This window comes from Prionailurus viverrinus, chromosome A1 (assembly GCF_022837055.1).
Source record: "Prionailurus viverrinus isolate Anna chromosome A1, UM_Priviv_1.0, whole genome shotgun sequence".
NCBI classification, from domain to species: domain Eukaryota; kingdom Metazoa; phylum Chordata; class Mammalia; order Carnivora; family Felidae; genus Prionailurus; species Prionailurus viverrinus.
This window is the reverse complement of record NC_062561.1, coordinates 197,012,522-197,024,681: the sequence shown is the minus strand read 5'-3', so window position 1 is coordinate 197,024,681 and position 12,160 is coordinate 197,012,522. Positions and strand designations below refer to the sequence as shown.

General features: G+C 52.1%; 1 protein-coding gene across 4 annotated transcripts in view; it reads right to left on the bottom strand.

The window, feature by feature from the left end:
- The window catches only part of TNIP1 (TNFAIP3 interacting protein 1), a 52,665-nt gene that overhangs the window by 12,498 nt on the left and 28,007 nt on the right, over positions 1-12,160 (bottom strand). For all 4 annotated transcript variants that reach the window (XM_047872905.1, XM_047872912.1, XM_047872896.1 and 1 more), the window contains 4 exons: positions 11,505-11,696; positions 7,632-7,726; positions 5,898-6,018; positions 1,677-1,766 (listed from right to left, as the gene is read on the bottom strand). In XM_047872905.1, the coding sequence (XP_047728861.1) occupies positions 1,677-1,766; positions 5,898-6,018; positions 7,632-7,726; positions 11,505-11,696 (498 nt within the window). The remainder of the gene's footprint in view (positions 1-1,676; positions 1,767-5,897; positions 6,019-7,631; positions 7,727-11,504; positions 11,697-12,160) is intronic.

Genomic DNA, 12,160 nt, shown 5'->3' with positions numbered 1-12,160 from the left:
AAGAAAAGAAAAGAAAAGTCTAGCACAAACTAAAAACAAGGTGCTGTGCAGCTGGTAAGAAAATCAGGCCCCTAATACCCTGCCTCGTTTCTAAGACAACCCTAAATTATTTGCCACACACGACAGAACAACTCCTCAGGGAAGAAAAACAATCCTACATCATTAAATACAAAAAACAATGGGAAAAGGTATCCCAATTTCAGACACAGTAACATATGATAAAGAGTACTCAGAATCGAAGAAATGTATGTTTTACACAAAAATAAATACCCTCAAAGATACAGTTAATTTTAAAGGAGAAAGGAAAAACAGCAATCTGCGATGCAGTATATAGGATATAATTTTTCTGCTTAAAAAAAAATTTTTTTAACGTTTATTTATTATTGAGAGACAGAGAGAGACAGAGCGTGAGCCGGGAGGGGCAGAAAGGGAGGGAGACACAGAATCTGAGTCAGGCTCCAGGCTCTGAGCTGTCAGCACAGAGCCCGGTGTGGGGCTGGAACTCACAAACAGCGAGATCATAACCTGAGCCAAAGTTGGAGGCTTGACCAACTGAGCCACCCAGGCAACCCTAATTTTTCTGCTTTTTAAAAAATTTCTCATGTTTATTTATTTTTGAGAGAGAGAGAGAGGGAGAGACAGAAACAGAGTGCAAGCAGGGGAGGGGCAGAGAGAGAGGGGGACACAGAATCTGAAGCAGGCTCCAGGCTCTGAGCTGTCAGCACAGAGCCCGACACGGGGCTCGAACTCACGGACTGCGAGATCATGACCTGAGCCGAAGTTGGACGCTTAACCGACTGAGCCACCCAGGCGCCCCATTTTCCCGTTTATTTTTAAAAACAGATTATAAATTGATAAGTACAGAATAGAACTTAGGACTGTTGCCAACTGGGGGCATCTCTAGGTGGTGGGGTTCTCAGTATTTTTCGAATGAGTGTCACATTACTTTTGTAATCAGAGCAAATACCTTACAGCAACAGAAAAAGAAAACTAAAATTGCTAGGCACATAAGAAAAAGACTAATGGAGGCCTGACTTTCAAATGTGCTGGAGGCCCAGGGAGGGCAGCAAGGCCCAGGAATCTGGAGAAGAACCCGGGCTGTGTGGAGTGGAGAGGCTAAAAGAACAGACAGGAATTTGGCTCCGCCTCCAGCCTGGAAATACCAGCCTGGGGTCAGGGATGGAGGAGGAACATGCATGGGACACAAGGGCATAGTCTCAATTTTGGAGACTTCCAGCCGGTTCGAAGCAGTGCTATAAAGCGTCGCATCCTCTCCTTCTGTGACAATCCCTCCCTGAACCAGCTACAAGGGTGACAGAGGAACCCCGTGCTCCCCCTTCCTGATGCTGCAACTTCCCTACCTTATCACAACCTCCTTTCACCATCCGGGGCTTACCAGGGAAGCCCGCTACACTGTCCCCCCGCCAACAATTTTAGGCCATGCCCCAAATGCCACATCTGCAGAGTGACCCCTGCGGCCAGGGGAACTCATCAAGAAACACGAGCCCAGGACAAGGCAGCAGGTCTCTCCCGTGGCCAATGGTTCAGTGGTCACCACGGCAACTCACCATGGTGATCTAAGACCAGACAGGGGGCCAGGGAGGGCCTTTGCTCCGACAGTCCGGGGAGGGAAGGAGGGTCTCCCTTGGCCACCCCCACCCCCTCTAGCCACCTACCTCTGTGCGCTGCTGCTCCAGCATTTTCACCTTCTTCTCGGCTGCACCCAAGGCCCCGACCTCTGGGATCTTACCTGCTGTCACACAAGCCTGGGGAGAAACACGGAGGGGCCTTCAGCAAAGCCTCAGAGAACAATTCTGTCACTCACTCAGCGCTCCTTAAAGGCCTCTACCCAGGGACCCAGCCCTGGGTCTCCCACATTTCTAATCCCCTCACTGGCCAGGACACCGCTACATATCCCAGCCATGACTACGCCTGCTTGGGAAAGTCTGCTGAGATCATTATTCCTCCTCCCCTCCTCCCCTGCCCTCCTGCCCTCTGCTCCCCTGCCATGGCCACTTCTTCCCCTGCTCAGACTCTATCTCTAAGACACTGCCGCCTTCCCTCCCCTCTTCTTCCCCAACACACATCAACCAAACATCTTCTGACCTGGAAGGCAAGAGTTACAGATTTTTTTAACATTTTACAAAATGTTTACTTAAAAACCTTTTTTAGAAAGATACAGAAATAAAGACGTATGTGTATGTGTGATTAGTACCTGTGCGTGTGTTTCCTAGCTCTGTCCTCTGAGAAAGCCTAAAGCCATGACATGACACTCCAGTGGCAATGAGCACACCCAGGGCCCAGATCTTGGTTTCTAAATGCCATTCTCTAACAAAAAGAAATAGGGTTCCTTAGAGAAGTGGTTCATTCCCGGGGCAGGGAAAATATAAGGAGAGCTTGGAGTTATCTTGTGCCAGAAAGTAAGAAACTGCTCGATAATAATTACATGAAGAAGGGCGTGTCTAACGGGCAAAAGAGACAACTCGAAAGAGCTTCCTGTGGCCAAAGCTGGAGCGATTTGAACAAAAATATACATCGCGACAGAACTGGATCATAGCCCAAAGAATAAAATAAATGCCCTGAGTCCATACTGGTAGAAAGGAACAGCTGAATAAACAGATAAGTGGGGGAGAAGGGGCAACTCTTCCTTACAGAAGAATTCCAATTACTGAGTATAGAGGGAATGAGAGAAATTCAAAATCTCTGTGAGAACACTATCGTCCTAATGATCGTGGCAGGTGAGATCCACCAATGGATACGAAAATTAGTGAGAAGTGTAAAAAGAAACAGGACATTTGCACAGACTTAAAGTTTCTCCTCAAAAATAAGTCTTTGTTGGGGCACCTGGGTGGCTCAGTCGCTTAAGTGTCATCTTTTGATTTTGGCTCAGGTCATGATCTCACAGTTTCATGGGTTCCAGTCCCATGTCAGGCTCTGTGCTGATTCTGCAGAGCCTGCTTGGGATTTTCTCTTTCTCTCAATCTCTCTCTCTCTCTCTCTCTCTCTCTCTCTCTCTCTGCCCCACCCTGGCTCGTGCTCTCTCTCTCTCTCAAAATAAATAAAAACTTAAAAAAATTATTTAAAAAAAGGATTTATTAACTACAAAGGGAAAATTAGCCCCTTTATTACGGAAAAACCAACACACGCCCCCTCAGCCAAGCAATCAGTGTTGACAGTAGTAAGATACACTGACATCATGTATCCTTGACATGATGCACCACGAGGGGCATGGTGTCACTCCCGGGGAACCTTGCGCAAATCCACATCTCAATCCGATCACGAGAAAACATCAGTTAAACCCATACTGAGGCACATGGTACAAAATAACTGGCCAGCACAAGTCAGAAGCGCGAAACACAAGGTGCAGCTGGGAACTGTCACAGACTGGAGGAAACTAAGGACTGTGACACCCAAGTGCGGCGTGGGATCCTGGACTCCCAGCGCCAGCACAGAAAGTAAGAAAGAGGATATGAGCGAGAAACTGGTGAAATCTGAACAAAGTCTGTAGTTTAGTTAATAGTGTTGTTTGTTTTTGAGTTTTGGTCATTGAACCGTGGTTATGTAACTTGATAAGGAGATACGGGGGATTGTCCGGACTACTTTTGCAATTGGTTTTTTGTAAATCTAAAGTTCTCTAGAAGTTAAAAAAAATTTTGTTTAAACAGGAAATGTGGAGGTGAAAGAGAATGAGCTTAGGAGTCCAGCAGTGGAGTATTGGGTCTACCTCCAAGGCCCTGCATGAGGCCAAGACCCACACCCTCTCTGGGCCTTGGTACAAGGGAGATCAAGCCAGATGGGCTCTGCAGGCCCCAATCTCTGACACCCATGGGCTTGTCAGCATTTGTCCTGGGGTGGCTGCCCACATTCTCTCTATCCCCTGCCTTCCCATGGCTCGTGGGGACAGGCCGGTCCCTGAATGCAGGACTAGTGAGGCTCAGGTGCCCCCTGCAGGCGATTGCCTGCCAGCACACCACAGACCCGGGGAGGAAGGGCAGTGCGCTGGGGGAGCCCTCCAAGGACCGTCACCTTTAAGAAAGGCAAAAGATGGGCCTGCCCCTGGAAGCCTGTTGTGTCCTCACAGGACAAGGAGGAAGAGGGGACAGGGTCTCCTGGGGGGCACACAATCAACCTCCACAAAGAAGAGAAGAGTCGGGGGCGCCTGGGTGGCTCAGTCCGTTAGGCGTCCTGACTCAGTTTCGGCTCAGGTCATGATCTCATGGTTGGTGAGTTCTCAGGCTTGGAGCTGCTGGTGTGGAGCCTGTTTGGGATTCTCTCTCTCCTTCTCTCTCTGCCCCTCTCTCAAAATAAATAAATAAACTTTAAAAAAAAGAAGAAGAAAAAGAGAAGAATCAGCCCACCTGGCTGCTGGCACCAAAGCTACCATTAAAGCAACAGCTAGTTTCACTGTTTACCATGTGCCCAGCGCCACACCTACTTTACAGGTATCACCCTGAACCCTCCCGCCATCCTCCGAGGTGGGTGTCACAGCCTCCATTTTACAGAAGAAGAAACTGAGGCCAGATGGTTGGTTTATGTCACTCAGTCACGGTGGCCGTGCTGGCACGAGGTGGAGCCAGCTCCAGGGCACGGGCTCCACCGCGGCCCATAACGCATGCCTCCCATGGGGCCTTCGTCCCCAGCAGGGTGGTAAGAAGGGCTGGGCCTCTGGGGGGTCACGTTAGATGAGCCAGCATTAAAGGGCTTGGGAAAGCGAAGAGGCCTCCCCAGGGAATCCCACACCCATGGTGGCTCAGGGAACCCACGGGGGATCAGGGGGCTTCACAAGTCACTTCCGCAAGGGGACAGCCAAGCAGGCTCTGCCCTGAGGGCTAAATGGAGGAAGGGAGGGGCTCCCTGGGCTGGAATTCAGAAGGCCATTTATCAGCGCATTTCCCTGAGGCACCCCAAGGCACCCCTCTGTCTGCCTGATAGCAGGTGATGCAGGGATCTTGATGACAGGAAGTCACATGACCTCTCCACACCTCCTACCACCGCTGTGTCATGCAGTAATAGTCCTGGCCCTGCCTAGCATACGTGTAGAGTGGAGATCCAAACAGGATGATGGATTTGCAAGCCCCAGGTAAATGCTACCTTGCCACATAGTAGTGAGGAATTAAGTTATTAGGATAATTACTGCCTTTACATAGGTGTGGGTTTGTTAAAAATGTCAAATCCTGCCGTGCAGCCATTAAACCCTAGTAAAAAGGGGAAACGTGTCAGTAAAAAGTTGGGATTCAGCGCCACACCAAGGGGAAATGTACACACTGGGCAAGGGAAGAGATTCAGCTTCTGCTTGGGAACTGGGCGTGGGGCACAGCTGAGAGCCGCGGTGGGAAGGGGCGCCGGGCCATGGCAATGTCAGCTAACCCCACTTCTGTCCAGGTCAGAGGCTCTAGGAAGCAATCCCAGGAGCTTAACAGAGTCCTCCGATGGGCCTTCTCAACCCAACACCCTAATTCTGCCAGGAATATCTGAGATGTTACATTGACTTTTGAGATCCACCCACAAGAGACCTTCACAAACCGGAACGTGTTTAGGGAATGTGCCCAAACTGAGTGAAGGACTCAGTACCACCTTCTATGAGCCGTGGCGGAAGGAAATGAAACTACGCAGCCTGGAGAGAAGGCCGGTGGGGGCCACGAGGCCACGGTCATGGCCAGCAGCCCGTGTGTCCCAGGGAATGGGATGTTCTGTGTGGCTAAAGGCAGAAGGAGGGCTAAGAAGTGGAAACTCCGGGACAGGTGGACTGTCAGGCCCAGCTAAGGAAAAGCCATCTAACGGGAACCCTGTAACAGTAGAACGGGCTACAGCAGGAAGTGGTGAGCTCACTGCAGGGGGCAACGGAGGCTAGACAGTGGCGATCCCAGATGCTGTGGAAGGAGTCTGTGACCACGTACCTGCTGCTGTCCGGCCACCCCCTTCTTGCCTGCGCCTTCCGTCTTTGGGAAGCCCAGCTGCCCACAGGTATCCTCTTTGCCGCAGCTCATCAACAACCTCTTGAGCTCCATGTTTTCCTCCCTGGGTCGGAGGCAAACAGAGAGGTCACGTTGCCGGCCCTGTGTTAAGAAGCCTGGGGTTCTCAGACCTACTACTCATCACCTACTACTACAGCTGAGTTCTGGGGAAAAAGGGAGGACCCTGAAACCTGCCCTTGGATAGAACAAAAGAAGGCATCCTTAAGCCACTTTGCTGGCAATGTGGGCTTCTCTGGAAGTCTCTGATCGTCAATCAACAGCAGGGTTTCCCAACTGTGGGAGGTCTGCAAACAGGAGAACTCCAGGATGTGTCCAAACCTGCATCAAATAACTCTGACCGCACTCTAGTGAGAAAGTTACACCCTTTCCAATCATCTTCAAACTTCTTGTGTAGAGCATGGAACAGTCTCAGCTGGTGCCGATAGGTCTTGAGCACTCCTCCAGGACTTGCCAGTCTCCCTTGTTCACAGGACAAGGGCAGGCTTCAGGCTCAGAGCTTTAAGTGGGTGGCGGCACTTTGCCAGGACTTACTAACACCCAACACCCTTCCGTGTTCGTTGTATTTATTGTTAGGGTTGTCTTCTATTTATTAAAGGTAATGGTGTTTTCCATGAACTCCAGCGCAACTTTTCTTTATCATCATTTTAAGCAAAAACATTATTCAAATTGAAGCCAATTCTTAAATCAATAAGGTAGGTGATATAGGACATAATAAACGTGGTGATATGGATTCAGGTATGACTGAAGTACGAAAAATATTTCTTTACGTTCTATTTGCCGGCTAAGTTTCCACGTAATAACAGAAGAAAAAAAAAGAGAGACAGAGAAGTAAAGTGGCTTTCCCAAGGTCACACAGCAGGGACTTGCACTCTTGCTTTCTAGTCACGAGTCATTCCTCCGACCTGGGGTTTCAGATCCATGGATGGAGTCATTACGGCTCTAAAACTCCCAACTGTTTGGCCATCCAGAAGTAAATAAATATATGCTGCCTCAAAATGGCACAACGGCTCAGTGGTTACATATGACTCTCTCTGGGCCTCAGTCTCCCTCTGCACCATGAGGGGTCTGACCTGCATAACCTCAAAGGGCCCTTCACACTCGGACAATCAAGAGCAGTGTTCCTCAACTGTAGTCCTGGGTCTACCTACACCGTAATCACAGAAGCCCTTGGGAAAATGCCTAGGTCGGCTTCACATCCACTGAATCAGAATCTCAGCTGAGGAGGGAGGGGTGAGAGAGTGAAGCTGTAATGCCTTCCCTGACCCTCAGTGATCCTGAGGCACAGTGAAGTCTGAGACCAGGAGGCAAATGAGGGACCCCTGACTGTTGGCAGGACATGACGGTGGCCAGAAGAGGGCAGCAAAGCCCTGAGTCCTCTCCCCACAGCAGACTGGCAGTTGCTAACAACAAGCTAAGGGGGCAAGTTCCCAAGGAAGGAGTGCGATTTGTACAGACCCTCTTCTGAAGCTCTCAAGGCATTTTATAAAGGTACTAAAAGGGCCAGAGAGGAAACACCAAGGTACCCAAGGAAAAGGACCAAGAGACCTGACATCCAAAGCCTCAGAGCCCTCAGCCTTCAGCCCAGAAATCGGTGCCATGTACTATCCCTCTCTTCCTGCCCACCTGAGTCCTCACTCCGGAGGAGTCTGGACTTACCGCAGCCTCTCGGCAGCCTGATCCCGCTGCTCCAGGCCCTTGTCCAGCTTGGCCTTCAGGGCCTCATTCTCCTTCCGAAGCTGCTCACACAGGGTCTGCAAGGCAGAGAGGTAGGTAGATGGGGGCAAGGTGAGGGAAGGGTTGGGCCCTAAATGCAGCTTGATGATGGAGGACAGAGCCATGCCAGGTCCCAACACGTTACCCCTTTGCATGGCCTCACCCAATCTGTCTCAGGACAGCTGAGAACCCAGGTGCTAGGCCCATGCAGGCTCCTCTATGCATCCTCTCCCTCCGCAGCCAGCCATGGGGATGCCTGACCAAGAAGCGGCCACAGGGCCTTCTGGTCTTCCTGGGCAGAGAGCTCCATCCCTCCTCCTCCTGCACTGCTGTTCCTACAGCGGAGAACACTCCTGCCCCACAGCCTTCTCCCCGGCTCCCTTCTACTCCTGCTTCAGGTCTCAGTCTGAACATCACTTCCTCAGAGAAGTCCTCCCCGACTCCCAATCTCGGGTGAGTTAGGTCACCTCCATTATTATCCTTGGTCACCCTTGATGCTTGTGACAATTACGGCCAAAGAACCACTCGTGTCGTTTCCTTAACGTCCACCCCCGACTCTGCCCGCAAGTCTGCGGGCTCCCGCAGGGCTGGGACCCCCTCCCAGGACCTCAGCCCAGCTCAGCACTTAGAACAGTCAACACTAAACTCTGCTAGAGGAATGCATGACTGAATGACTGAATGGCCAAATGAATGAGTGAACAGGGGAAGGGCTGAGTCCTAGGAGGCCCGTGAGCTCAGTCAATCTGGAGAATGTAAGAGGCTTCCAATGCTGTCCAATGGTAAGTTGGAAAACAGGGCACTCAGCCAAGACCTCAGCAATTTCTCAGGTGTGGCTCGGGCTTGCTTCACTGCTGAGACATAGTTCCCTCCTCTCCGGATGTGGACAACTATTCCTTCTCTGCCTCCTTTACAGGGCTGCTCTGAGGACAAACAAGACCGCCAGGGTGCAAGTGCCCTGTGACCTGCCAGTCATGTGCTGATACCTGAGGCCTCCTGTTCGAAGCAGTGCGAGGTGGGGGGGGGCATGGAAGATGGGCAGCCGGACTCAGGGCCCCGCAGACGGGGAGGGCAGGGGAGTGCCGACCGGTGATGTGATACCCCATGTCGGTACAAAGTTACCCACTTTCAGCAAATACTCAGTGAGCACCTAGTACATGCCACGTCCGTGGCTAGGTGCTCCTGCACTCGCTGCCTCCTCGGGGCCTCGCCGCTTCCCCAAAGCTGCGTAAGTCACCTGGCTCTGTTTTAAAAGTGAGTCATCGCAGGTGAAATAATTTGCATGAGGTTGCACAGCTGCTGAGAATTGCCGCTGAGACTGTGCTCCACGTGGCAGACCCTCAACTGGTGTCTCCCCGCTGTGCGGAGGGTGCTGGGGAGGGGGGGGGGGACCAGTTGTATTCACTGCATTCCACCTGCTCCCTTCCATGTCCTTGTCCCGGGCTGTCTGTGACCATGTGATTACTCATGGCCAATGAAAGTGAGTGGCAGCGCCCCGTGTCCACTTCTGGGCTGGCTCAGGCCCAATTCTTTGGTCTCTCCTGTGGCTGTGGCTGCCTTATACACCAGAGCGCACGAGATGGTGGGGGCTCTGTCAGCCTGGGCCTCTGAGTAAACCGAGGAGCAGAAACTAGCCCCTGCCACATGGAATCGGAGGGAAACTGTATGTCAGCCGAGGAGATTTCAGAGCTGTTTTGTTTCCACAGCAAAACCTAGCCCTTTCTGACTAACACAGGGGAGACCTGGGAAGGCTGCATGGAGGAGACAGCCTGGAAACGGAAGCTGGTAGGACATGAGGGATCCGAGGCCGAGAGAACCACGGTGACTTGTTCCAATGTCTAGCAGACGCCTTGCACCATACCTGGCTGTGACAATGTTTGTCGAGCGAACCAAGAAACAAATCAATGAATAACTGAGGAGGAATTGGATTAATGTGGCTCCACCCACAGGCTAGGCAAATACCCAGGATGCCCTGGCCAGAAACAAAACATCCTGCTCCTGGTCACTAAGGGAAGGCCGGGACAAGGATTCACGTGCTGTCTACCCTTCTAGTCCAGAGGGCAGTTTCCTCCCAGTCCCTGAGCACAAAACAGCTGATAGAGAGAGGCGGTCACAAAGGTCGTCTGCTGCCATCAAAGGGAGCCAACAGAGCTTTCCTGTGAGGTCCTGTGATTCACTCACTCACTCAAAAATGCACATGTAGCACCTGTTAAGTGCTGAACGCCAGGATACCTGACGAATATGGCAGACAAGGTACCTGCCCCCCACCCCTTGTGAGACTTACATGCTAACAGGGACAAAAATCAAACACAAAGTAAATAAGCCACGTAATAAGATAAAATTATTACAAACTATGGTAAGAGCTAAGAAGGAAACACACACAGGAGCTCGCTATATAAAAAATGCCAAAGGCTGGCAGGACCCCCTTTGATGAGGCCTGGTATCACTCCCCATTTCAAAGCCAAAATGGTGGCACTCAGAGTGATCTTACTCCATGAACAGCCCCAGGTTTACCTCCCCGGAGCTCAGCTTTGACACCCCGAAACCCCTGCCATCAGAACGGTGTCTCCCTCAGCCTGGCACCCCCAGACCCTCACAGCATGTTCTGGTCACTCCCTTCAACATGTCCCTCCCTCAAGGTGGGATGGGAGTCCTGCCCTCTCCCCGGAATCCTCTGCCCCTCACATCTCTCCTCACACCTGTCTCCAGACTGGATGCCCCTCCTGCCCTTGTCAACCCAGCCCTTCCCAAGGTCACACACAGTAGATGTCCCCCCCCCCCACTCCCCAACTTCCATCAACTGGAATATCTTGAATGTCTGCTGACATGAATGAGACCACAGACCAGTGACTGCCCAGTGGCTGGCATGGTCTAGGAAGGAGGAAGGAGACTTCAAGTTATGCCTTGTCACTAAGGTGGCAGGTGCTCTGATCCTCATCAAGCCCCAGTTTTGCCATCTGTGAATCCTTCCCTATCCAAGGTCCCTGAGGCTAAGATCCCCTGCCCAGTACGGATGATCAATCACCAGAAATTCCAACAGCGACCACTTGCTATGTTTGAGGCTGCTCTGGGTGCTTCATTAATACAGCCATCCCACGAGGAAGGCATTCCCCACTCCATGGTACTGATAGGGACAGTGCGGCACAGAGAAGGCAAGTGACCTGTCCACGGTCATACAGCAAAAAAGAAGTCACTACTGGAACCAAGGACCATTCTATTCCAAGGCCTAGCCTGGCCTAGGAAGGAAAGCTGACTTCACTCCCACGGCACAGGGAAGGTTGGGAAAGAAAGACTCCCCGGTGGGGAGGCAGGTTCGGATGATGGTTAAGAGCATGGGATTTAGAAAAGAACAGATTGAGGTTTGAATCAACCGTATCGCCCACTAACTGGGTGACCTTAGGCAAAATAATCACCTCTCCAGGGCTGCACCCCCACCCGTGAAGTGGGGTAATGATGTTACCACCATAGGGGGCAGGGACAATAACATATACAGGCTGGCCTCTGTTCTTTCCCCCCACCCCACATGTGAAGACCAGAGGCAGGGCTGCTGCTGACTTGCCCACATCCACGCCCCAAGGGTATCCCCAACCATGAAATTTGCATTGCCCACCCACATTTTCCAATTTCCTTCCTCTTCCTCCTGCCTTCCCACAACTTCCTCACTTTGCTCACTACCCTGAACAGTAAACCCAGAGTCAGCCCCCAACATTGCCCTTAGACATGCCCGTGGTACCCCTGGATCTGAGAAGAGCTGGAGGAGGGGGGGAGGGGGGAGGCACACCTGCCGTCCCCGGCAGCCCTCCCACCTGCTGGCCTCACCTGGAGGATGGAGGTGCGCTGCTCGTTCTTGTGCACCTTGGACGCCAGCCGGTTGAACTCGAGGGCCATGCGACCCAGGTGGGTGAAGAGCTGGCTGTGGTCCGGCTCCTCGGCACACACGCTCAAGGTGGTCTCCAGGCGCTGCAGGTGCAGCATCAGGTTGGTGTCCTCGTGGGGCAGGGGGCCCAACTCCTGGCGGGAGGGAAGGGACACTGACCACTCTTCACCGGGGGCTGAGTAGGCACCGCCGACCATTCTCCCTCTGCTTCCCCGTGTCTCATGACTCAGTTTCCCCTCTGATCCCAGCTAGCCCAGGGAAATTCTCTAGTTACACAGGTTCCCTGTTTGGGGCTGACTCACGGGGCAGGACCTGGGGCTCCCAGGCCACAGGCGGGCTTACCAGCAGCACAGTCACTTTCCTCCCACACTCCGGGCCTCGCTGAGCACCTGTGGGTAAACCACTTGTCCACCAGGTCTCAGAATCCTCACCTCCTAAGTGCACACACACTCCTTCCTTCCCTTCTATCTCATAGGGTTCTTATGAAGGTGAACTGACTTATGAAAGCTACAAGCCCAGGAAAGTGGTGTCGCTCCATGTCACTGCTTCTTCGGCTTGGGGACTCCTGACCAGGAAGCCATGCAGGGACCAAAACTGT